This window comes from Nanorana parkeri, unplaced genomic scaffold (assembly GCF_000935625.1).
Source record: "Nanorana parkeri isolate BGI_ZX_2015 unplaced genomic scaffold, ASM93562v1 scaffold1532, whole genome shotgun sequence".
NCBI classification, from domain to species: Eukaryota; Metazoa; Chordata; class Amphibia; order Anura; family Dicroglossidae; genus Nanorana; species Nanorana parkeri.
The window spans coordinates 65,892-91,172 of record NW_017307800.1 but is presented as its reverse complement, the minus strand read 5'-3'; the positions used below and the strand labels follow the sequence as shown (position 1 = coordinate 91,172).

The window sequence follows — 25,281 nt, the reverse complement described above, 5'->3', positions numbered from 1 at the left end:
TAGAACATGTGACTAGAACATGTGACTAGAACATGTGACTAGAACATGTGACTAGAACATGTGACTAGAACATGTGACCTAGAACATGTGACCTAGAACATGTCGTGACGACAATGCCTTTCACTGAGATGAAATTTCCCAGCAATGCTCTGCTGATGTAACCCTCCCAGGATGCATTGCCTGGCAAACTGAAGTCATTTTCCCTTTCAATGCAGGAAGTGAATGCTCTGAAAGTGCAAGTATTTCAAAATTACAGCATTTCAAATCTGATATGTCTGTAATCATACATAGAGTGATTCATTGTTAGAATTTGATTTTTCAGTGTAAAGGTCTGCTTTTAGTGCCCAAGTATCAATCCATTGTAACCATGCTCAGTGGAAACAAAGTAAAATAAAGGTAAAATCACAGATAATGGCTTGAACAGAAAGGTTAGAAAGGAAACACCAGACCCTTACTGCTTCAAAGTGTTTATTATGTGCCAAAACAAAAACAAAGAAAACGACACCACATCTGTAGGACAAGTGCATTTTTCTGCTTGCATAACTACAATGAGGTAGAGACTTTACACAGCTTCACAGAAAATAGCTAGTGCAGATTTAGCTCAGCGTTTACTGGAAAGAGGGAACGTTACAGACAGTGGAATCTTTGGCACGGAGCTTCCAAACAGAAGGGGGGGGAACAGAAATAAAACACATGGACACATTTCAAAAAGGCTAGCAACAGTTTGCATAAGTCAGCTTCTTCCTATAACAAACCACTCAACCTAAGAGCATGGGCACATCCCCTCCAGGAGAAAGGTCTCCTCTCTAGCCTCTACCCCATTCTTAAAAAGAAAATATATATTACAGCCCTTTACTGTCCAGCCAAACATTAAGTGATTAAAAACTACCATCCCCTGAAGTGCAAATTAAAAAGTGCAACAAACATCCTTAAAACTATATACACACACACAAAAGGTAATCATCTGTTTCAGCCAAGGCCTCAAGTCTGTCCTTTTTGTTGGAAGTACAGTTGTACAAATATTTTAGGTTTATTCTCTTAAACTAGCAGCTCCCAGAAACAGAAAAGTTGCATTAATGTTAAAAGCTGCCAGGAAAAAAAAATTACTTAAAAACTCTAAGACTGTAAAAAGGAACTGGTAAAAATCCCATAAGGAGGGTAAAATATGAAATATGATTTGATTTAAATAAAGAGCAGATACTGCCATTGTTGTTCCAGTAAAAATGCCAACTGAACAACCAGTTTATGCAGTTCAGATGGGACATTAAAGAAATTGAAAGGTATCGGAAGGCACTGTATGGCAACGGCAAAAAATTGGGCAACTGTCAATGAATACACATCACCCGCAGTATTTGCAAGGAATGTAAAACAAGAAGCTCCAGCAATAAAAAAAAACAAAAAAACAAAAACACAAGACTGAGGCATTAATAGTCAAACCTTCAGACTGTCCACACACTGCTTACACTCAGCAAGTGATAGACCAGAATGGGAACTGCAAAACATTGGGAGGCAATATATGTACCTCCATAACCATAAAAAAGAAAAAAATCCACTATCCCTGGCAAGAACTCACTGTGCACAAGTGCAAAAACCATTACAATGTACAGCAAGTGCCAAAACCGTACCACGTGACTTCACCCACCATCCACTGACTTCTGTCAACAAAAAGTAAAAGTGCTCCATGTGCTGCCTAGAGGGGCACAGGACCCATCATCTCTTCAGCAAATTTGCTCTGAAGCATATTCCTATTGGCAACATTAGCTGGAATCACGGCTCTTCTGGTTACGCATGAGTGGGCGGTGATGACGCAGGATCTCCATTGAGTGCTGCCAGTGCCAGCAGGAACGGCAGAAATATTTGAAGCAAACCTTTGAAGAAAGGATACAGATTATTATGAACAATAAAAGAATGATTATTAACAAAAAGTGTGCTGCACTGATATGAAAGCCAAGCCAGTTAAGTTTATTTAATGCCCCCCATCATAGCCATAGACATGAGGCAATTTAAGACATCTTTCAGCCTACCAGTATGTTTTACAGGGAAAACAAGGATGGATGCCCCTTACTAGAGTTTAAATCTGAACCCCAGTGCTGCACATAATTCTAATCATGTGCTACCTATTACTTTGCCCCCAAATACCTTAATTGCTCAGAAACCATTTAAAAAGAAGACCGGCTTGTAAGCTACATACCCTTGGCCGACTTCTGAAAATGCTAGTTGCATGGTTGTTTTTCCAGACACTGGTACCACTATCTTGACTAACCAACCCACAATAGGTGAGCAGATACATTTGACATATGCAGCTGCACAGTCTTTCCAGGTCAGCAATGACAAAAAGGTGTCAAAGCCAGAGAGTCAGCATGAAATCTAGGCAAATTAGCCTTTTCATGTAGTATGCAATAGCAGTCTACACATTTTTCAATACATGTAAAAAAAAAGTTTGATGTGTCATTTTTCACATCCTCAAACTACCTACTTACAGAAAAAGCATTTAGGTGTATTGTTTTTGCTGCACGGTGCAAAGCACAAACCAACAACCAGTCCAAATTCACTGAAGTCACACCATTACAAGGCTGCGACACAGGCACCGCCTTTTAGGGCACGTTCACACCATTTTCCGGACCACATATGGTCTGGAAAATGGTATAGATAGATTTCTTTGTCACATACACAATCGTACAAGTATGATATGCAGGTATGGACTTGCCCACAGTTCCAGTGCATTCCGGACCAGACAAAATAGGACAAGCAGTATTTTTCTGGTCTGGAATGGACTGTGCTGGTGGGAACAGAGGTCAGAAATAGTATAGGGATACATTTTGGGTACGGAAACAATCTGGTCGTCTGCAGATCTGCATGTGGTGTGAACCTGCCCTTACTCCTTGCACCATTTTTAATATGCTTGAAGTAATAACGAATGGTGGTCCAAACAGATCTAGAAAAACTTAGAATTACCTGATCTCTGCAGAAAAATGGACCAGGCTGGGAATTGCAAGCCTGGCACACTGAATCCTCAAGGTAAGGGTCAATCTGAACCTGAAAGCAGAAAAGGATCACCAATGAAACCCACTGTACTTTACAAGATTGAGATGAAAAGCTAGCAAGGCAATATTACCCTAGACAAATTCCAGAACCCTCAGCACATGCTCTTTAGGACATTAGTAGGGATGTCCCGATACCGATGCTAGCATCGGAATCGGGCCCGATACAGGGCATTTTGACTTGTACTTGTCAAAATGCCCCGATACATAGCGCCGAAGCTTGCGCTATGATTTTTTTTTCCTTACCGGTGTGACAGACTCACCTTCCCGACGCTACAGCATTGGACCCAACAGCCGGCGCATGTACGACGCTTCATGCGGCTCCTACCCCTGCACGATAGCCGTTCCATTACACGGCCTGGTTGATTGCTCGGCGTTCCACTAATGCCTAGTGAATGCCTAGCTATCCCCCACTGCGGTGTTAGGAACCTCTTCCACTCAGACGCCGTGACATGTCACCCCTGGAGAGACTGCTGCCTCTACCACCAGTGCTGCCAGCCACATTCAACTGCACTTCAGCATAGCAGCCCAGCTACCTGAGAGATCTAGAGAGCTCTCCAGAACCGCAAGTAGATATTGTTTATATGGACTGATTGTGTGCAGTTATTTAAGGAGTGCATTCCTTTGCTGCCATTACTGCTACCACTACTCACCCACATTACCCCAGCAAGTGACAAGTGGTTGGGGGCTTGTTGGGACCCCCCTTTTTATGGTGAGGAGGAGATCTGAAGTCTTACATAGTATGTAGGCGGTGCATTCCGCAAACTACAATGCCCATCCTGCCTCACGCTACACTTAGGTTGGAAAACCCCTAGAGACTGTTAAATTACTTAACTCCCAGTAAACTTGCTATCCTTTTATCATAGTCAGGTTGCAGCCATTGATACATGTAGTAGCTGTTAGATAAAATTGGCTTTAGCATGATAGAGGTCCATATTTACCATATATTGCCTTCTAGCAGTTACATTCAGACTCTTCAGCTTTTACATTCAGATTCAGTGTTCTGTCTAGTTATGAGGCAACATGAACAGTTCTTAAGCCAAACTCTGGGAAAGAATGATAATTTACACTCCCGCACAGCGTCGACTAGGACCTCACCAGCGAGGTCCATCGCGTAGTGAGTGAGGGCCCGGGGTCCCTATTAAGAACTTTATTAGCAGGGGATAATAGTAAATCTATTGTGTGCAGTGTGTACTCTATATGTAATACATAGAGTACACACTGCAGCAATAGTTTTACTATTATCCCCTGCTAATATGACTGGATTACATGATAGTACATAACAAGTAGTTAAACTATAGATCATTTAACCCATTCATGTTAGCCGAGGATAATTGTACATCTATTGCTTCAGTGTACTCTATATGTAGTACATAGTACATGTATGTTACACACGTCCAGTACAATGCAGCAAGAGTTACAATTCTCCCCTGCTAACATGAATAGGATAATGATCCCAGAGGAAGATGCATGATCGGATTTGTAGTTTCACGACAGCTGTGTGAAAGCAAATACAAATGTTTTATTGTTCTAAAACAGTCTTAAGACTGTTTTAGAACAGTTTTAAAATTTAAGACTGTTTTAGACTAAAACATTTGTATTTGCTTCATAAATCATAAAGAAATTGGCCTAAAATCAATAGTCTGTATTGTTTTTAAAAAAGTCACCTGTCCCTTTAAGAAAAAGTATCAGTAATATGGTATCGGCAAGTACATGAGGTGAGATACTTGTACTTGGTCTTGAAAAAGTGGTATCCCTACATCCCTAATTAGGATATCAATTTTTTTTCTGGGAGTTTGAAGACAGTCTCCTTTACAGGCATCCCTGCAATAATGGTTTGCTGCACCAAGTTTTATGCCCAGAGATGAGGCTGATCTGAGTTAAGGAATCTTCATTTCAAATTAAATTCACCTCAATCAAGCCAATAATGTGAAGATCAAAGTCAGGTTTACTTTATATGCACATGATTGGATATTCAAAGCCATCTGTGCAGCCTGGCAAGTGAAAGGCTGCTGGATCCACTGATGTGAACATGCAAGCATATGCGTTCACTGCATTGGGGGGTGTGTGTAGCATGCAGAATTTTAGAGTGAACAGATTAGCATAGCAAGCTGCCACATGCTATTGTACATTGGCAAGCCATACTATTATAATTATAATTTGTGGGCCACCAATTCCTTAGGTCTAATGAAGTAAAGCAGTCACTACAGACATGTAGCAATATAACATCCTAGACAATATGGCTGTGAAGAGCAAGAATGTCCCCTAAATGTCACCAAGAAAGTGGTTTGCAAGACCATGCACCAAGTCACTCCTCTATTATGGGGTAAGGCCTGTAAGCAGGATAAGTTTCTGCAAAATATATTGCACAATGAAATGCAAGAAAACTCCTATGTTTATTAACAAAAAGCAGCTCATGTTATTCTAATGCAAAGGTAATATATTTTGTTAGTACATTACATACTCCAGCAGTGCCTCTTGAGGCTTTAGCCTCATAGCAAGAACTTCTGCTAGAGTCACAGAAAGTTTTTATATTTGGAACCACAATTATAGTCGACAGGTCAATCTAGTTCAACCTGTGCAAGTTGGAGCATCCCTATTAAGTATAATATACAAGGGTATGGGAAGCAAGACAGATACCTTTTTTGGTATAGAGTAAGAGCACTGATATTTTTTTTGGTAAGTCCGATTAAGGAAGCCAGGTAACATGTAATGACTTGCTGCCCAGCTTCCTGATTAGCCAGGAAGCAGTCTCCATGTTCCCTCATCACCAGGTGACAAGGAAGCATGGAGCTGGCTTTTTGGCCCATTAGGAAGCTGGGAGGCAGGTAATTACTCACCACCCAGCTTCCAGATCAAATTACACAGCACCCGGCTTTATGCTCCGTCACCAAGTGACGAGGGATCATGGAGCCGGCTTTCTGGCCAATCAGAAACTCAGGCAGTGTGTAATGACACCGCCGAACTTCCTGACACCAGAAGTGCGGGATAGGCATCGGAGCATTTGGGCGAGTACTCTGCCAACTACTGGGTATCTGCACCATTACTGGTATTGGTGCATCCCTATTTACTAAAGACGACTTTCAAGTTGTTTTAATCCAGCAACACCCTCACGGCTAGCACCACTTACTGGGGAAGGGAGTTTCATATTTTCACTACTCTAAAGGACCCCTTTTTCTCAGGTTGAGGTTAAACCTTCTTTCCGTCAAACTCAAATTGTAGCCGCTTGGCTTTTTAGCAGCAAGCCCATTTATGCAAACTTTACAACTTTTATGTTAGTTATACCTGGAGCTACAAACTTACAGGGTTATTCACAAAAGGGTGTAGAGTTTGGAGAAGGCAGGAGAAGTGAACAATCTAGGACAACGTAGCTGAACTGGAAAGGAAGCTGAATTGGGAGAATTTTTCCAAATCAGCTGTGTTGCCCTAGTTCGTTCACTTCTCCTGCCTTATCCAAACTTCACCCTTTTCTGAATAACCCTGATGGATTCCACTTTATGGGACGTATCGTAATCTGCTTTATTTTTCAAACCTTAACTGAACTGTAGAAATAAGCAGATTGGTTACTATGGGCAACTGTTCCAGATTCTATCAGCTCCAGAATTGATAAATTCTCCCATATAAATTTATGTTGTGCTTCAAGCTTATTTAAAAACCAAGGTCATAAGCAGCTACAGAGCACTTGGCTAAGGAAAGTCTACCACACTTACCTTCTTGGTAAACTTGGCAGTTTTTATTTCCACAAAAGCTGCACTCACAGCTTTTAGGTAACTGCGCTGGTTGTTGAAAGTGACACGCCCAGAACCTGGTAAAGAAGAAGAGTTCTTACCACACAAAATACATGCATAACTATTATAGTGTTCAACCCCAGCCCAAATAGGTTACAGTTTGGAACTTTTTTTTTAAATGCTGGATAAAATCCACGGTCAGGATGGCATGGAGGAGGGGGAGGAAGAAAAAAAGTGCAGGCATCACCAGAAGTCAAAGCAATTAAGTCTGACATGTTCTTCACGTCCTACTTCTATGCTTTGCTGCCATTTGCAAGATTTTCTGCCATGTATCCTTGTGATGCCAGGAAGGTACACAAGACAGGCTGTAATGAAATAACTGATGGCAACAGAAGTTCTGACATTTCCCCACTTGAAAGAAAACTGCAGCAAGAATGTTTGGCTTTGCACAAGTTTTATAAAAACTGCTCATCCTTTGTGTTAAGTGATAGGGCTGATCCGTGTCTCTGGGTGGCATTCAGTTCTTGGGGCACGTGTGCGTGCGTCTCTAACAGTTCCCATATGCCTGTAGATTCTGCGAAAGAAACACCTGCTGAAGTTCCTTAAATTTATCAATGTTAGCAGCAGATACCACCGCCTGTGGTAGGGAATTCCACTCTTCCACTACCTCAGCGAAATAGCCCCTACAAATTCTAAGATTGAGCCCTCTCTAACCTCGTGTCGCTGGGTTCTCAGTTTTCGGATTAAACAGTTTGTTCCCAATATTGTGGTCCCCATTGATTTTGAAGACTGCAATAACGTCCTCTTAATCGCCTCTTTTCCAAGGTGAATAAGTTTAGATTTTGAATGCAGTCTTCATACCTCAGGCCTTCTATCCCTTTAGTTTTGTAGCCCTACTGAGCTCTCCAGTTCCAGGTCGTCCCCCCTGAGAGTGACCAAAAACAAAATTGAGCTATTTAGTCCAGTCTCTATGTTGTGGATAAAGATTAATAGGATCGGTCCCCAGGGCTGAAGCCAGGGGCACCCCTCTCCCAACATTTGCCCAATTCGAGAATAACCCATTTATCACTATCCTCTGGATATGTTTTTGCAGCGAATTCTCCGCCCATATACATACAATTTCATCTAGACCTGTAGACTTTAGTTTATGGATTAAACGTTTGTGGGGTACGGTGTCAAATGCTTTAGCAAAGCCAAGATAGACCACGTCAACTGGTATTCCTTTCTCTAGCACTGACTTCTCAAAATGTTAGAGTCTGGCAAGAACAGCCCTCAATTAAACCATGTTACCACTTATCAGTTTTATTTGCAAATTCCTGCATGTAGTCTGCCTTGGAATATTTTACACACTATTGATGTTAAGCCAACAGGCCTGTAGTTATCCGGTGCACTTCTCCCCTTTTTGATTACATTTGCTTTCCTCCAGCAGGGACCATACCCATCAGTGTCCATAAACATTTTGTACACATTGTTCTACATTAAATGAATACAATACAAAAATTTAAAAAAACTGCTGCTCACCAATTGGGTACTTGTGCTTATCAGTATCAATGCCAGCATAGACCACTCCACCGAAAAGGTCATTCATTATTGAGGCAAGGGCTTCAGCATTTAGCATGCCATGCAAAGCACCAACAAATACAGTCTTACTGGGATCCAGACGCTGTGATGGACTGCGCACAAAGTTGCTGTCTGCCAGCACCCAAGGAATGACCTGCACCTATGAGATTGGACAGCCCAAACAAAAATTGGTGTTCAAAAAAGGAATTTTTTTAAGCTTCAGAAATTCACCCACATTCCCGTTATTTCTGTGAATGCAAAAGGGCTGTTACCTCCTTGCAGCGCATTCTGCGACTTGACATTTTGAAGTAGTGTTCACTCAGTCCATCCTGATTTAGCAAATCCTGTGTGCAGGCCTGGAGTAATGCACGCACTGACTTCTCAGACTCAAAAACCAGATACACGTAGCCTGAAATATAAATGCAATAGATCTAAGAAACTAAAAATGTAGGTTTCATTTACACGAGAAGGCTTTAAGCTCTGGCTGCATATTCCTGCGGAAAGATCTGTGGATTCTTGCAGCAGGAATCTCAGGTGGTTCTGGACAACTGCACCCACTCAGACTGTACAAAGCAGTGACAGGCTGCCCACAGCCCACCCATGTTTGGATGTCATTGCACAAGGAGCAATTACCTGCTGTTAGAGACAGATAGTTGACTCTGGGTGCAAGCTTATTGCTCTCAGTACCAATATTAAAGACCACGTCAAACTCTTTAAATTGAGAATTGATCACAATCCAACTATGTCTGCTACACAATTGATCAGTGATCACGTGGAATTCTGAAGCATAATTATAAATTTAGAACAGTATACAGCAGGAGCATGTGGCTTGTCAAGAATGCTGATGGGAGGGCATTAGAACTCTAAATACCAACAGTATTCACAATAAGCAGAAGATACAGGTCTAAAGACAAGTTTTTGCCACATGGCAAAAAGGTCAGGAAGCCTACATCATGAAAAGATTGTATATATCTACTTAAATATCAGGCTTCAATATTAAACCAATAATCATAAACCAAGACAGGCCTATCCACATTGTGCAAGAGGTTGACAAAAATTGTGCCATTTTTAGTTAAATCTTTCTAGACCAGCCATACCAGCCACCCTATAGGGGTGTACAGGTTAAAGGTTGCTTTCAAGTACTTTACATTGTAGGATTTAAATTAACTCAAGCGCCCATGCCATAGGCAATTTAGCCAAAAAGGTAAAAAAGCTGCTTTTAATTGGTTAATATTGAAAGCCTTGTAGTAATCCCATCACCGTGCCCTGGAGGTTCCAAAAGTGGCCCATTGTGCAGCACCACAAAGTGCTCAAATAAAGTAAGCTCCTACCGCTCTGGCATTACCTTTAGGCATATTACCTTTAGGAGGACAACGTGGATGCTTTCCATCCTTACCAGGCCACTCAACACTCAGAGCACCAAACACACGGAATGTGTTTATCAGGCCAGCTGCAAAGCAAGAGAGGCAAGTATGATACAGAGTAAGAAATTAAAGGGCAATATCTTACTTTACAGTAGTCTTAGCAGTGCTGAAAAGTTTTTAGGAAGACCAAAATTCAAAAGTCAAAAAAATTAGGCTGTACAGACAAGCCATTTTAGATCAAGGAAGGATTTAAACCGATCAGTCTTTTAGGGGAGATTTCCCTTCAATTGCCATCCCAAAAGAGGCAACCGGAAGTGAGGAAATCGCTACAAAACTAGGGGAATTCCCCTTTGTCAAGTTGTCACCAAACAGGTTGAACCCTTGCCTCCTGTTCTGGCAAAACTTAAAATGCGAGATCTCATTATGGTCTTGGGAACAGTGGTTACGAAGAAAACTAGTGAAGGCAACTGTCACAGCAAGGAACCTAGCAATAAAAGGCCCGACAATGGATTATTTAATTCACACCATTTAAGCTAGAAAAATATTGTACTTACTGTGAACTCTGGTTCTTGGAATCAAGGGACACAGGACTTCGATATTCTTAATATAATTGAGTTATACCAACAGAAATTTTACACTGGCACGCAAAAGCTGCTCGCCAGCCAGCAAAAAAGTGCTCCCATTCCAGGCATCCTCCAGTTTAATAGAAAAGCCATAATATGGGCATAGAACACACTGGGGGTTGGACCTGGGTCCCTTAATGAAATCCAAGAAACAGATATGACTAGTAGAAAAATCCAGTTTGTGTTTATTAAGGGACGTTACGACCCTGGTAGTTCTGCCACTGACCAAGCTGTAGAGGGACTGCAAACCCCAGCAATCCATTATACAGCATTGAAGATGATGCTGCATACTCGGTCTCACGGGCGGTGGGGAGGAGATGCTCAGCCGGCGCTGCATATGTCCTCAGCAAGTGTGGGACCTTACAGCTCCCAAATCTATTTAAGAGTTTTGAAGAGCCGGTATCAGCGCTTAGTATTGGGGCATTTTCACGAGTACTGGTGAAAATGCTTAGTATTGGCACCAATTTTGCAAACACCCTTTACCACCAATCTTATGGCATTTTATTTAAAGCCACACTAGAAAAAACCCACTCCAGTGTCCTGAAAACCCCAAGGTTCCATCAATTTGTTAACCACACAGAAAATATACTCAGCCAATAGCTGGCTGTTATTAACTCCAGAATCTTGATCGGGAGACTAGATTCCTCTAGTGACCAAGTCCCCTGCACCAACAAGGTGTCTAGGACTCTGCCCCAGTCCTTCAGGCTGGGATCAGCTTGATAATGCAGGAGATTTTCGACTCCAGAACTGGATTCCTGAGCCACAAAGCCAGAGAACCTTGTGTTGGGTGTCAGGAGAGTCTAGACAAAACAGACTGGTCCCACAGCCACAAAATGTTGCAGGGGTCTGAAGTGACCCTGAGAAAGTAGGACTTTCGTCCCAAGCTTGGGAGCAGAGTGTTTTTCTTGGGGACAAAAGTGGGCTGAGCTGGTCTAGAATGAGGCCCAGATACTCCAAGCAATGTGTTCCAGTAGTGTTAATTCACTGGAAACATGGGGACATGCAAAAAAGCATCTTTGACGTCCACAGATGCCACTGAACAATGCAGACTGCTTTGCTCAAAAGAGATGTTTCCTAACCAGATGTTTCCCCACATTAGAAATCCTCTTTATCATGAACTGATACCCCAACTTTGTTTTATCTATACACCACAAAAGATGTGAGAGTAGATGGCACTGCAGTGATAGCAGGCACACAGACATTCAAGGTTTTTTAGAAGATGTTCTAGTTATATGCTGCATACTTGCATTTCTTATACAAGCAGGAAGTGAATATTCTGCAAGTGCAAGTATTTCAAAAGCGCAGCATTTTACACTGGACATGTCTAGGTTATCATAATACATAGAGGTATGCATTGCTATAGTTTGACTTTTGAATGTAAAATGTCTGCTATAAGTGACACTAATCTCAGGAGTTAAATCTTAATGCAAGTACCTAATGAAAACATTTTTTGTGCATCACTTGGCTGTAGATCCTCAACTCATTGAATTCATGCCAGTATGGTCCTTCTGGAGCAGGGCTACATTTGTTCCATGGTCCTCGTGTGTTGTAAACTAGCCACTGCTTTAAGTTTACAGATTTCTATTGGGATTATAGTCTACAGGAGCTGGCTTGGAGCGATTCCTACTTTACAAAATACACATGGGGAACAAAAGTAGTCACCTTCCATAAGGACAGTGACAGCACCGATCCAGAGATTATCTGAGATGCACAAACAAGGTACAGTATTAATAGCAAGGTGCTTGAATGCAAGATTTAACTTCCAAATTAAGGTTACTTTAATGAGGGTTTGGCTATACGCACATACTTTCAAACCACACGTGTGGAAACAGTCAAGTTTAGAGACACTGAAGAACCTTTAAACTTTATAAGAACAGGATTAAAAGGAATATGCGGTACACTCACTCTCCGTGATATCCCAGGGAACGCCACCAAGAAACACCTTGCAAGAATAAACCGGATTCTTGTAGTTGCGAGGTGGCAGCTGACCACTCCATGTGCAAGTTGCTTCATTTACAGCTGGTAAAGAAATAAGCAGATATGGCAGGGATAAAATGCAGAAGGTTATTTTACCCAGCATACCCATATATGCATCATAACTGTTAAATGCAACATTTGTACAATTGGAGCAACACATTTAAAAAAAAAAAAAAAAAAAAAAAAAAAAAAAAAAGGGGGAATGCAACCTGTTTAACCAGTTATAAAACTTTAATGCTATGGTAGCCGTTCCGAGCCTATAATGCAATACAATTCTTGCACTAGCTAGACTGCACATGAGAGGTTTTAACTGGCAAATTGCTGATAGGATGAAAACCAAAATTGTATAAAAAAACATGGCATGACAAGTAAAATTCTTTAACCCAACCTGTAGTTGTAAATTGAACAAACTAAATTCGGCATCGGTGAAAGTTACCAGCAAGTCTTTTTAGGCTCGATTGTGTAGAACCCCATCCTTCTGGCCCATTGTGGCTAGGAGATCTGCTACTTGCTACTTACATTGAAACCACAGGGTTTATTTCTCTTCCCTTGCACATTTACAAAGCATTCTGTGACTTGGCAAGGAGAGAGGAATGGCAATCAGTACGAGTGCTGCAGTTCTGCTCTAGCACCAGAAGCTATATTATCCAGCCTATATAAAAAGGCAGGAATACCCAAGTTTACACTACAGATTTTTAAAAACACATTTGCCTGGTGTTTTGCTTTAAATGGGTACAGATCTATTTAGTTGAAATTGTAAGTTAATCTTTAGCTGTAGTGCAGCTTGCTTTGAGGCACTGCCAGTTCTGTAAACTGACTTCCAGTAAAGCTAAGATATGCAATGCTACCGTGAAAAAAAAAAAAAAAAGTAGAACTGAAACCAAAATGATTTCGAAGGGCGGATTATAGCCACTGTTCCCCCTGCTTTTTGCAATTTGTGTCCCACTGGAGATATTTCATCACTTCCATTTGTGGCTATTGAACAGGAAGTAAAGAAATCTTCCCAAAGTCAGTGCATTCGTGGGAGTCCGCAAGGTCACCGGAACTAGTGTCCCATCTACTAGATTTCCCACCTACTCCTGTTTTGATGACCACCCAAAATTTTGAATTCATTCACTTTCAGTAAAATCTCACCAAGACAAGGCCGTGAATCTCCCCAACAAAGAGAACCCAGCAATGAAAACCTGACAAGTGTTCTAATCGCTCTTGAGAGAAACTCAAAAGTCTAGTTCAGTTGAACTTTAAAGTGGACACTAAAGTGGACACTAAACTCAGACGTGAATCTTAAAAATGCATCCAAGTACCTTAACTATTAATACTGGACCTATTTGTGCATCACTCTGCTGTGGACCCCCAAATCTCGGAACTTGTGCCGACACTGTCCCTTCTGGAGTGAGCTTGGATCAGTGGCTACTTTACGACACAGACCATGGGGAACAGAAAAATTGAAGGATCTGTAGCCAAGTGATACACAAATAAGCTACGTTTGTTAATAGTTAAGTTAATGAGCTTGAATGCATTTAAGATTTAACTCTTGAATATAGTGCCCCTTTAAGTTTAGCTTGACCTTAAAAATAGGTACAAGACACTATACATTGGCTTAAGGTAAACCAGTCAGACAGGGCAATTGCAACTTGGCATGGTGCATTTGATGAAGTGCATAACCATAGGTCATCTTTAATGAAAACTGCATGTCAAAACCAGATCTAGACCAAAGATAAATGGAAGCAGGCTTTCTATGCAAGAAAAACATGTTCCTGTTCTATGCTTCCTCCTGAATGGCCCTATTGTCACAGGCACAAAGCAACAAACATGATAGCAAGAGGCAGCTGTCTTTCTCTTGGAGCTTGATTGTTTTGATTTAGTCTACCTTGTTTCAACTATAGAATCAAGATAGTGACATAGAAAGGATATAGTGTATGGTACCATGTTAGCCACTGATTATTGCAGAAAGTTAGCCAAGTGAATCACTATACTCCAAACGAACTTAGAAAGGATAAATACATCTTACATGGAGACGCCATTTTAGCAGCCATGGCGTCTGGAATTTCAGATCCCCAAGTTTACCAGCTTTTCAAAAAAGTTATTTACAGCATGACAGCCACAAATTTCTTACCTGCAGCCTGTCTATGCAGTCGAGCTTCCCTTTCAATGCTAAATGGGTCTTCTGCCGATTCTAAAAGGTCCCAGGATGGCCAGACAGAAGCACCCGGCCATCTTTTAGACATCCCCATGGGGGAAGCTGTTGCTGCTGCTAAAGCAGCATGGTCTGGATCCAGCCTTGAGCCAATGCCCAACTTCAATGGGTCTCGAGATACACCTCCCAAGGGTAGGAATGGTAGAGGGGGAGAAATCCGCAGACTAGACTGGAGTAAACAATATGACCAATTAGTGAACTTTATCAAACCAGTTATGAGACCACCAAAACACAAGTTCTTGCACTGCAAACAGTTTAACATTCCAAAATCTTGCTTCTGGAAGTGCAATTTTTTTCCCCCCAGACATTAGCAGAGGCAACCACGCACATTCAGGTGGTTTATTCAAAGACCTGAGTGGGGCCAGCATAAGAAAAAGCTCATCAGGAAAGGAACGCTGTCAACTTACAATCAGGTCAGAAAGGTGATCTGAGCCAGAGCTGAATCCACTTGTATCTGAATCTGAGGGGCTGCTAGAGCGGGAGTCTAAAAATGAACGGCTGTCCAATCGTGAGCCACGAAGTAGGGGGGAGGAGTATTTTTCTACCAAGTCTGAGCCAATAGGATCCAGAGGCAGGAAGCCAAGAGGTGGTGGTTTTCCTAGAGGGTTGTTGAGTAGGTTGAAAACTAGGAAAAAAAGTGAATGTTTAGTCCAACGTAATGTGGTTCAAAACAACCTTGTATGATCAAAGGTAAACTAGACAATATAACAATGCTTTAAATGCGGCAATTTAATAGCACTACCTCTAATAGACTAACAGTGGCAGCACAGAGGTAAATTGGAAGAATTAGCAAAGTCAAGAATTACACATGATGTTGTTTCACTAGCACTAAAACAGCAAGTTCCTCCTGCAATGTCATCAGTAGGGATACGAGTATTTGGGAGTTCTCTTACTTACCCAAATGCTCCGATACCAGAACTTCTGGTCAGAGGGAGATTTCCTCTGACCAGCAGTGCTGGAGGGAACAATTAAGCCAGCTTCCAGGGCAATCAGGAAGCCAGGTGAGTAATGACCCATCTCCCGACTTCCTGATTGGCCCAGACCTCAGCAAATCATAAATGAGCCCGACAAACAATTCCCAGGCAATTACTTGCTGCCCGACTTAGTTTGCCCGGGAAGCTGGCTCCATGCCAGCGGAAGCACTGATATCTGTACTCTATTGGCAAGTAACTGAAGCAAAATATCTGTACTTTATACCAAAAAAACAGCATCAGTGCATCCCATTAGTTAGCTACTGATCCTACCAGTAAATGTTGATTTTCCACTACCTTTAACTGGATGAAAATGCAGTTGGGCCTGCAATGACATTTCACAACAGTGTTTTAACGTGTGTGGACAGGGTGGTCTTGCAGTCCAATTGAACCCTTTTAAAATTACTGTAATGCGGTTACGCTGCAACCACCAACATGTATTTTTTTTTTATCAGCCAAGTGCTACAGCAAGGGCTATACTGCCAGACAGCCGTTCATAATACAAGCTCTTCTGTGGTCTGTCATGTCCTATAGAACACTGCTATATCAACATTGCTCTTGTTCCCTAAACGGGGTGGGTGGTTTGGGAGTTATGCCGCAAACACTTTGACAAAAAAAAAAAGTGTTTAAACCATTCAAATAAAAACCCGACTGCCGTAAGCACCACCACAGCAATCTATAGCTTGTCCCAAACCCATCTTACTGTCAATTTGGCTGCACAGCCATATTTGTTACTGTACTGGGTCTTCATGTGAACCTGATTGAACTTAAGGCACTAGGGCTGCAGTTAATGATTTTCATAATCATGTAGTTGGCCAATTATTTGATAAAAAAAAATATGCCAGCCATAATTTAAAACAAAAAACACACAATGCACTGTTACAAAGTTTACTTCAGAATAAAACTGGGTGCACAATTTTTTGGCAATCGCATTGCAGTACCGTGCGACAATCACTGGGTGGGAGGCGCAGTGCGTTCCAGCGCAGGCAATCACTGGGGGTGGGAGGCTCTTTTGGGGTGCCATTGAAATGGGCTCTGCAATGCACCTCCCGCAGCAGAATTTGTAAGGCCGAAACTGAAAATTCACTTTTAATTTTGTATTATAAGCACATGGTGCTTGAATAGCTCCAGCCAGGTAATGACAGCTGCCAATGGCAAGATTTTGCAGACAGCAGCTGCAGGTATACACAGCAGGCAGTAGACTGGTGCAATTGCAGGCTGGCTATTGCACCCGCCCACTGCTTGCTGTACCCCCCCAGAATAGAGGAGAGCTAGGGGATCCAACCGATAATGAGAATAGTTGACAATTCTCAAGCTATCGATTCATTGGTTGCAGCCCCATAGGGCACCAAAAGAGTGCTATTGAGTAGCCTTAGGTCCTAAACCATCGTGGAACTTTGTCTTTGAGCTAATTTGTTAAATGCCAGAACCTCAGTGGGTAGTAGAGAAAGTAACACGAGTTGTGCTATTCTGGACAATTTAAAAAAAAAAACACTTACCTTGACAGAAGCTGGTAGTTTCTCAGGTTTACATTACACTGACTTGAAGTGCTAAATAAGGAATGTATTTTTTTCTGTACTGTGTACTTTGTTAATGGGTGGGCCAAAACAAATGCCAAAGTGTGACAGGTAGAACGGGTTTCAGTTAGGCATGCACCGATACTAGTTTTTGGTATTAAGAGCACCGATTTTCTCAGTACTCACCAATACCGGAGACCCATTAACCCCTCGATGCCTGACGTCGCGTTTTTGCCACATACCCCTCCCGGCCTGACTGCAGCCAAGGTGGTGTGTTTATTCCGCCAATGCTGGTTTATTTGTATTCAATGAGTACCAAATATTGTTTTGGGAGCAGTGATCGCGCCCTGTCGCAGTGGTATAGTCATACACCTGGCTGCTGACTGCTAATTGAGAAAAGTTGTGTAAATGTTAGGTTATTTTTGTAAAATAAAAATATGCAACAGCTTATAAATTGAGGTCAACTCCTGGTGACGAAAAGTTTTGAAGTTATGTGCAGATTTCGCTTTGTGACATTAGGCAGTTATGGCAATATTATATGTATGTGTAATCTGCTTGATTACATAAAATAATGGGTGCAAAGTTGATATTTCAGCATTTTTTTTGATAATCGAGCTTCCACCAGTGGAAGATTGTTCAGATACTACGGGTCACTGGCCAGTGGTTGAACGTGGACGGCAACGCTGCAAACACCCAAATTCTAAGGGCCAGAGTGTAACCAAATGCTTGAAGTGCAATGCTCACCTATGCCTCAATAAGATACAAAAACTGCTTTTGAGAGCTCCCAAGAGTAAAAATATTTCTTCCCATGCGACTTTGTTGATTTTATGGCATTCTATTGATTTTTGATCATTGTCATTTGAATTTTTACCGCAGGTACTGGTCAATAACTTTAATTTATTACTTAAATTCCTAGTGTCGCTAATTTGCATCATACCTACATTTTTCTCCATAGTATGTGCTATATTCAAATGAACAATCTCCACCTTATAATTGAAAATTCAGGCATCATGGGGTTAAGGAAGCCAGGCAGTGTGTAATGACTGGCCACCTGGCTTCCAGATTAGCATGGAAGCCATCTCCATGCTCTGTCACCAAGTGATCAGGAAGCCGTTTACTCGTTGCCCGGCTTTCCAATTGGCCAGCTTCTCGACCAATCAGAAAGCCGGGCAATGGGTCATTGCATAGCACCTGGCTTCCCGATTGGTCGGGAAGCGTGTAATGACTCGCCACCTAGCTTTCCGGTACCGGAAGCTCAGGTAGCTGGTTAGGCATCGGAGCATTTGGGCGATTAAGAGTACTCACCCAAATACTCTGTATTGGCACCAATACTAGTATCAGTATCTGTGCATCCCTAGTTTCAATTTCATCTTGCCGTTTCATAAACTTTCACAAAGGACTGGTGGCTTTGCTTTGTGCAGAATACCATCACATACCAGACAGGAATGAATGAGCTTGTTCCTAAGGTAAACTGCAACACTAAATCACACCCTTATGAAAAAGCTCTAAACGTTTTAAAACCCACAAACTAGAGCTTTATCTCTGAAATATTCCATATAGATTTAACATTCACATTAAATTTGTTTAGATGCACCAACACATGACATTGGGTTAGGATGAAGACCAGAAAGGACAGACTGGAGACTAACTGCAGCCCTCTTTCCTGCAAGATCTATTTCAGAACTTGGCACCGAATAAAGCAGAGCATGGGGTGCATTCTGCTGAATCACACCCTTCAATGCAGGAGTATATGCAGGGATTAGATCCAGGACCAGTCAATTTTTTTTCCAGAACACAGCCTCTTGTATTAACATCCCCTGGGACAGATCCAATAACTGTAGGCTTTGTTGGGGCAGTTAAACACAACACCAATATTCACCCAATAGAGTGCAGTTTTCCCGGGCAGCATCACCACATGGAAGCCCTCTCTCAGCGTTCTGTGACGCGCTCCCCAGCTTGACTGAGGAAACACAAAAGACTGAGGGAGTGGAGGAGAGGAGGGTCTTTTAAGCAGATTAGGTGACGTGTTTCCTGTGTGTGGGGGAGGAGATTCCATCTCGTGATGCTGTCCTGGAAGACGTTATGGGAAATACATAATTTTAAAAATCTGTTAAATCATTTATTTACTTTTGTAGGCAAGATATGCAGACTAGTTTAATGCAGATGACATACTAACCCATTAAAATCGGCAAAAAACGCCAAACTGTAGGAGATTCTTTGAAGCTCAGACAATGCCTGTACAACATTAAAGAGTTCACACTGGGGCAATTTTCATTTTTCGTTAAACTTGGGTCATTTTTGCAGTCAAAAAAATGCTGATCAGTTAATTAACCATCTAATGAAATGTTTTTGATGTACATAATTCATTTATGCAAAACTCATCCTTGGCATACAAGTCACAGAAAGAACTTGTGCAGGAAAGAAGTTACCAAGCAGACTTTTCTCCCAACGCTTTTCTCTGGGGGAATAAGATTGGCTGTGTGGGAGAGGATATTGCTAGACACTGCACGCAAAGCTCCGTTCACTGCGCACAGCTCTGCATCCAGTGCCTTCACAGGTTTTAATACTGTTCACACCATATCCACTGCGTTCTGGCACAGTCAATACTTGGGGAAAAGATTTACTCACTTCCTGTAATGTCTACAGGAAGTAAATTGCATCTCTTATTGGGATGGCATCTCAATCATACAAATTCCTTATTTATCCCCAACCTGAAAATAAGTTGGCTTTAAATATGCATTTAACATGTGCAAGTGTAGCCTTACACCAAAACTATTCCCAATTTTAAAGCTGAAATCCAGATAAAAGAATCTGGATGCATTATTGCTGTGATGTCCCCTGCACTACAAGGGGCAGTGCAACCCAAAGATGCTCTGCATTTTGGGTGAGCCACAGCGGTCCTCAAGCCAGAACTATTGCTCGTGCATTGTATGTGATAAGAGTATGACCACCAGCTGGAGCACTTTAGACAAGAGGCTTCAGGGAACTGATTGAACAGCATGGAGGAATTCTGCCAGAGCAATGAGCATAACCACTTATTCCTCTAAACATAGACTTCACTAGCATTTAACCCTTGCAGTGCAGGAGGCCACACTGCAAGGGTATTCTATATCAGGTGCCCATTGCAGGGGTTTAAGGGTGTTTAAACAAGCCAAGAGGTTGCTTACGTTCCTGTTTGTGCTGCTTTCACAGGAAGGCCTGCAGCTAAGTGCCAGCCTGCAATTAGAAATGGCCAATAGCAGGCTACTGCTACTATCTGCTGTATTTGCATTCAGCTGCCATCTGCAGAATCTTGTCACTGGCAGCTGTTATTCCCTGGCTGAAGCCAATTCAAGTGCCATGTGCTTACAATACAGTTAGAATATGCCCTTTTCCCACCTTTCATTTTTTTGTCTGAAATTCTGCTACGGTAGGCGAGTTGGTGCCATTCATTTCAATGGCACCCCAACTGCGCTTCCTTGCCCACATTGTGATCGCCTGCACTGGAATGCATGGTACTGCAATGCCATGCGATTCCAAAAACTTGTGCATGCAGTTTTATTCAAAGTAAACTTTGTAACACTGCATTTGTGTATTTTATTTCAAATTAAAGGATGGCATATCATTTTTTTAAATCATATTAATGGGGAGGGGGATTTCTGTAAGTATCCATTAGGGCCTGCTGCCTTTAGGACCAGACACTGGCAAACAAACCATTAATCCAGCTCCTGTATAACCCTGGCTAAGTTTTGCAAGCAAAGCAGTATACAAGGCCAGTAAGGGACAGCAGCACCCGTGTCCCTTAGCCTGAATTAACCCAATTTATTACCAGGCCATTTTTCAGCACCGATAGTTTGATAATTACTTTGTGCAATAGTCACATCAATTTTTCTAACAGAGCTTACTTGTGTTTTAACAACCTTTGTTCCATTTACAACACACAAAAAAATAAATACAGTTTCCCTTTGTTGTAAAACAAAAATGCCAGAACAGTATTAACTCACAAATGACAAAGTAGATAACACAAGTTGATCACAATTTATGGAAACTTAGTCAGTACCAGCATGTTTCAGGAAACTGACTAGTCATCTTCAATCAGCTCTGTATATTGTGGATAGAGAGGACAGGACAGAACTGCCATAGTCTAGGACACAGAGGTTCAGAGATCTATTAAGCATTCCACTATGGGATAGCCAAGGCCATGAATACTGGTATGTATATAATAGTTATGTAGGAGAAACCAAAAATATTCGGGATGTGAAATAACACTGGTCTACAAATTTTGGGAAATTGACCGCCGAGATAAAATTTGTTAATTTGGATTAGATTAGAAAACAGGTGATAAAATGCTGGTTGGCTAAAGTTTAAGATATTTCACAATAAAGATTTCTACACAGGCAAGTATATTTGTCTACAAGGGAGGGTTCTGATTATTGTGATGCCTCGTAACTTAGACAAAGTACAGTAGTACAATGAAAATGGTACCACATGGAAGTGTATAAATGTATCTTCACTTTGAGACTAAAGATTACCCAACTCTAATTTATTGTTCTTTTATTGCAAGGTACATTTGTCTTTGTCAGATCTGCACACCATACAGTTACATCTGGTGGCTTGTGAAAGTGTCATTGCCTATTATTTCCAAGGAACAGTTGCGTGATATTTTCCCTCAGAAGCTGAGATGCCTCGAAACTAAAACGCAGATAACTGCTACATTTGTACCGAGGTTACAAAAGTGCAGTATGACTGCAGTGGTAAAAAAAAAAAAAAAAAAGGCATACCACCTATAATTTTGGGATGCAAAATAGCAGATCAGGACAAGAGTTGGGCCCCTCATTATTGTAGCATTACAGGTGCATCTTATCGGAGTCATTGGCTAAACAAGAAAAGTCCATGCCTTTCGCAGTCCCAATGGAGTGGAAGGAACCAACCATAGTAGCGACTGCTATTTTTGCATGGTTTCCCCAATGCAAAAGGGATCTCAGAAATGGACAGTGGAATATCCAAACATTCCATCTGCACTGCATCCTGCACCCCATGGTGAGGACTTTCCTATTCCAGATACATCAGAATCCTACTCTCTAGACTCAGATAAAGACTATGAGCAGGATGCAGCTGATCCGGGGCAGTCGATGTAAAGCATGAAACTGTTACATGAAAAAATGGAAAGTTATTGGTATAAAAATTATATCTACATCACATTTTGCAGAAAAGTTATGGAGCATAATAGCACATCCTTGTACTTTCTTTTGATGGTTTTGACCTGAAGTTGTATCTTGGAAACTGAAACCAATACTTGGGACTTCATTTTCCTTTATTAACTCGACCCAATTGTGGTAAAAATTAGCCAATTTCCGAGGCTTTCTCCTTGTAGACCAGTGTAAACAATTCCATATTCACAGAGGACAGCAGAAAACTTAACTTGTCAACCCTGCAAGTCTAGAAGCCATTGACAGGCCTAATTCTAGCCATACAGCATACCGAGTAATGGCTATAGGGTTCAGGAAGCTGCAGCACCCGTGGCTGCCTGAATAACCAACAGTGACTGCATCAGATAGGATGCAGTCATTGTTAGTCCAATAATTTTCCCCCTAGCTCTGAATTTTAATAGACTTGAGCCAGGTGGAGCCGACAGGGCCACCCAGAGCTACAATTTCACTAAATCGGCAGGAATTGGCTGAAATAAAGCTTGGTAAGGACCAACAGGACACAAGTCCTAAAGTGTTTGGGTCCTAAATTCAGGATTATGTACACTGGGTTACAGAAAATATGGAAAAAGCAAGTGAACCAGAAATCTGATCACATGATCTAAAGTAGAAGCTACAGGCTGAATCCTGAACATTCAAAACTGAAAAGAAACCTTGAGACCCAATAGAATGAGGGCACAATGCAGTAAAAGTAGCAGAAAAAAAAAAAACAGGTTTTTGGCTACAAGATCTGCAGTTCATATGGAAGAGATTAGGAAGACGGACTGCCTACGAGATATTACAACTACAGGTGAAACTCGAATAATTAGAATATCGTGCAAAAGTAATTGCAGTAAGTGCTGCAAAAGGGGCCCAAACCAAGTACTGAGTACATATGCATGCTTGTACTTTTCAGAGGTCCGATATTGTTCTATGTACAATCCTTGTTTTATTGATTGCATGTAATATTCTACTTTTTTGAGGTTGTGGATTTGGGGTTCTCGGGGTTTTCATGAGCTGTAAGCCATAATCACCACAATGACAAATCACGGCTTGAACTATCTTGCTTTGCATGTAATGAGTCTATCTCATATTAGTTTCACCTTTTAAGTTGCATTAGTGAAACAAATTAACTTTGCACGATATTCTAATTATTCGAGTTTCACCTGTATACTAGCTGGGGGTACTTCTGTCTCAGACCTCCTGTATTTAAGCAGGTGCCCACAGCAAGAACCAGCTTTGGGCATGCCACTTAGTGTATGACCAAAGACTCCTTCCATCAAAGGGCAAGTGAAAGGCATGTCTTGTATGTCCCCAGCACATAACCAAAGCGTTGCCCGCATACAAATATGCATTAGTCCCATAAGAGACACCAATGTAAATGTCTTTAAGATGCCATCATAATTGGAGGGTTTAGACAGTTCAACAAGTTGAAACGTTTCAGGGTCTTGTTCCGTGTTAGAGCAGTCCCTCTTAAAGGGCAAGAGCCATTGAGACTCATTTCACAAATTATGGAGTTATTCCAGTCATAGGATGGAGTTATTCCAGTCATTTCAAAAAACGATTTAAATAGCGATTTCCAACTGGCTTTCAGTGAAATCCCTAAAAAAGGTAAAGGCACCATGAACCAGTGCTATGAGATGTCCATTAAAGGTGAAGAATGTTAGAGTCCAAAAAAAAGGTAGGGACCATTTGTCAAAACTCCTATAAAAGGAAAATGCTTTATCACATTCAGGAGGAAGCTGTAACATGGGATGTTTCCAGCCCTCATAGCACCTGCTCTAGAACAGCAGATATAGAAAGTGTCATCTAGCCAAAGTCCCCTTACCTCGGTACAGTAGGGTTATTTAATAGACTCCGTATACTGAATCCAATTGGAAACTACACAAGTTTTCAGGAACCAGGTTAAATACATTCTACAGGAGCAGGCTGTAAAAGTTCTGAATTGAGAGGATAGTTGCCTCAGACACTGAAAAGGTACCAGTAAAGCAAGAACTATGTTCCACAGATGGCATGGTGTGATGTCTGCAAGCAGATTTACATTAATCTTGTGCAGAATGACAAAAGTGGATACAAGAGGCCTTGTAAACTGCTGGTCTCGGCCCAAAATTGCAAGCTACAGAAGCTGCTGAGGACAATACTATGGAAATAGGGGTACAAGGATCAAAACAGGCTTTTGCTGCCCTGATGCTGGTAAATCTCTATATTTTGGGGCGTATGTAGTGAGGTCACCCATTGCAACAGGACTGTCCTCTGAGCATCTTTTCAGATACCTTGCACCAATAGCAGTCAACTATATCAGAAAAGTCCAGTGGATGCACAAAACTAAGCAGCAGGTGCAGGCAAGGGTTATAGGTGGCCGATTGTAACAAAGTCAATGAACGGAGGCAGTTGAGCAAGCGTGGCAGTCTAAGCGGAGACTGCCACGGCTTGGGACCTGGAGAGCATCATGGTGGCTAAACAGTCTGGAAAGTGCCACAAGCATAGCCCAATTCCTAAAGGTCACATTTCAGGCAGGCCCTGCAATAGTCAGTCTAGCAGGGTCTGCAGTGTCCTAGAACAAATTTAGGCATGATTGTTGGATGTCAGGTTATACGGCCTGTATATAAACCAATACAGGCTGGCTATTGCTTCAAGCCACTGTATGCTGTGTTTGCATTCAGCTGCCTCAGCAGGCAGCCATCATTCCCCAGTGAAGTGGAAAGGTGACAATAGGGGTCTAATAGACCACTAATGTCACCTTAAAGAGAAAAAAAATCAGACAATAGTTTATGAAAATAGTGGTTAGTTGCAGCCCTAGCTAAAACCAATGTTGGAACCTGCAGCCTTAATCATTTAGCACATATATACACTACATGGAAAATGGTATGTGGCCATCCCCTCCATAAGGTTAAGGTCAGCCACACCCACTGTTATCAGTACTATAAAGCCATGCTATCTCCACTCGTTAGTAGGAATTCAGTGACTAAACATGCCATGTCCTCTTTTTTACATTTTTATTTTATTTAATTATATCCGGCAGTCTTTGTGAATTAATGTCACTATTACTGCTTGATAATTTAATTTTTGGGTATTGTTAGGCTGCTTCAAACTTAAAGTGACATTAGAGTCAAAAGCCCCCCCCCCCCCCCCATGCAT

At 41.6% G+C, this 25,281-nt stretch overlaps 1 protein-coding gene across 3 annotated transcripts in view; it reads right to left on the bottom strand.

The window, feature by feature from the left end:
* Positions 1-459: 459 nt before the first annotated feature.
* Positions 460-25,281, bottom strand: part of CPEB1 (cytoplasmic polyadenylation element binding protein 1) — a 33,043-nt gene continuing 8,221 nt past the window's right edge. For 2 of the 3 annotated variants that reach the window (XM_018570439.1, XM_018570438.1), the window contains exons 3-11: positions 14,898-15,115; positions 14,410-14,659; positions 12,222-12,335; positions 9,675-9,779; positions 8,602-8,738; positions 8,291-8,489; positions 6,752-6,846; positions 2,956-3,036; positions 460-1,868 (exon numbers count right to left, since the gene is read on the bottom strand). In XM_018570439.1, coding sequence (XP_018425941.1) covers positions 1,758-1,868; positions 2,956-3,036; positions 6,752-6,846; positions 8,291-8,489; positions 8,602-8,738; positions 9,675-9,779; positions 12,222-12,335; positions 14,410-14,659; positions 14,898-15,115 — 1,310 coding nt within the window. In that variant the 3' untranslated portion in view covers positions 460-1,757. The remainder of the gene's footprint in view (positions 1,869-2,955; positions 3,037-6,751; positions 6,847-8,290; positions 8,490-8,601; positions 8,739-9,674; positions 9,780-12,221; positions 12,336-14,409; positions 14,660-14,897; positions 15,116-25,281) is intronic. The other variant, XM_018570437.1, reaches the window with a different exon arrangement.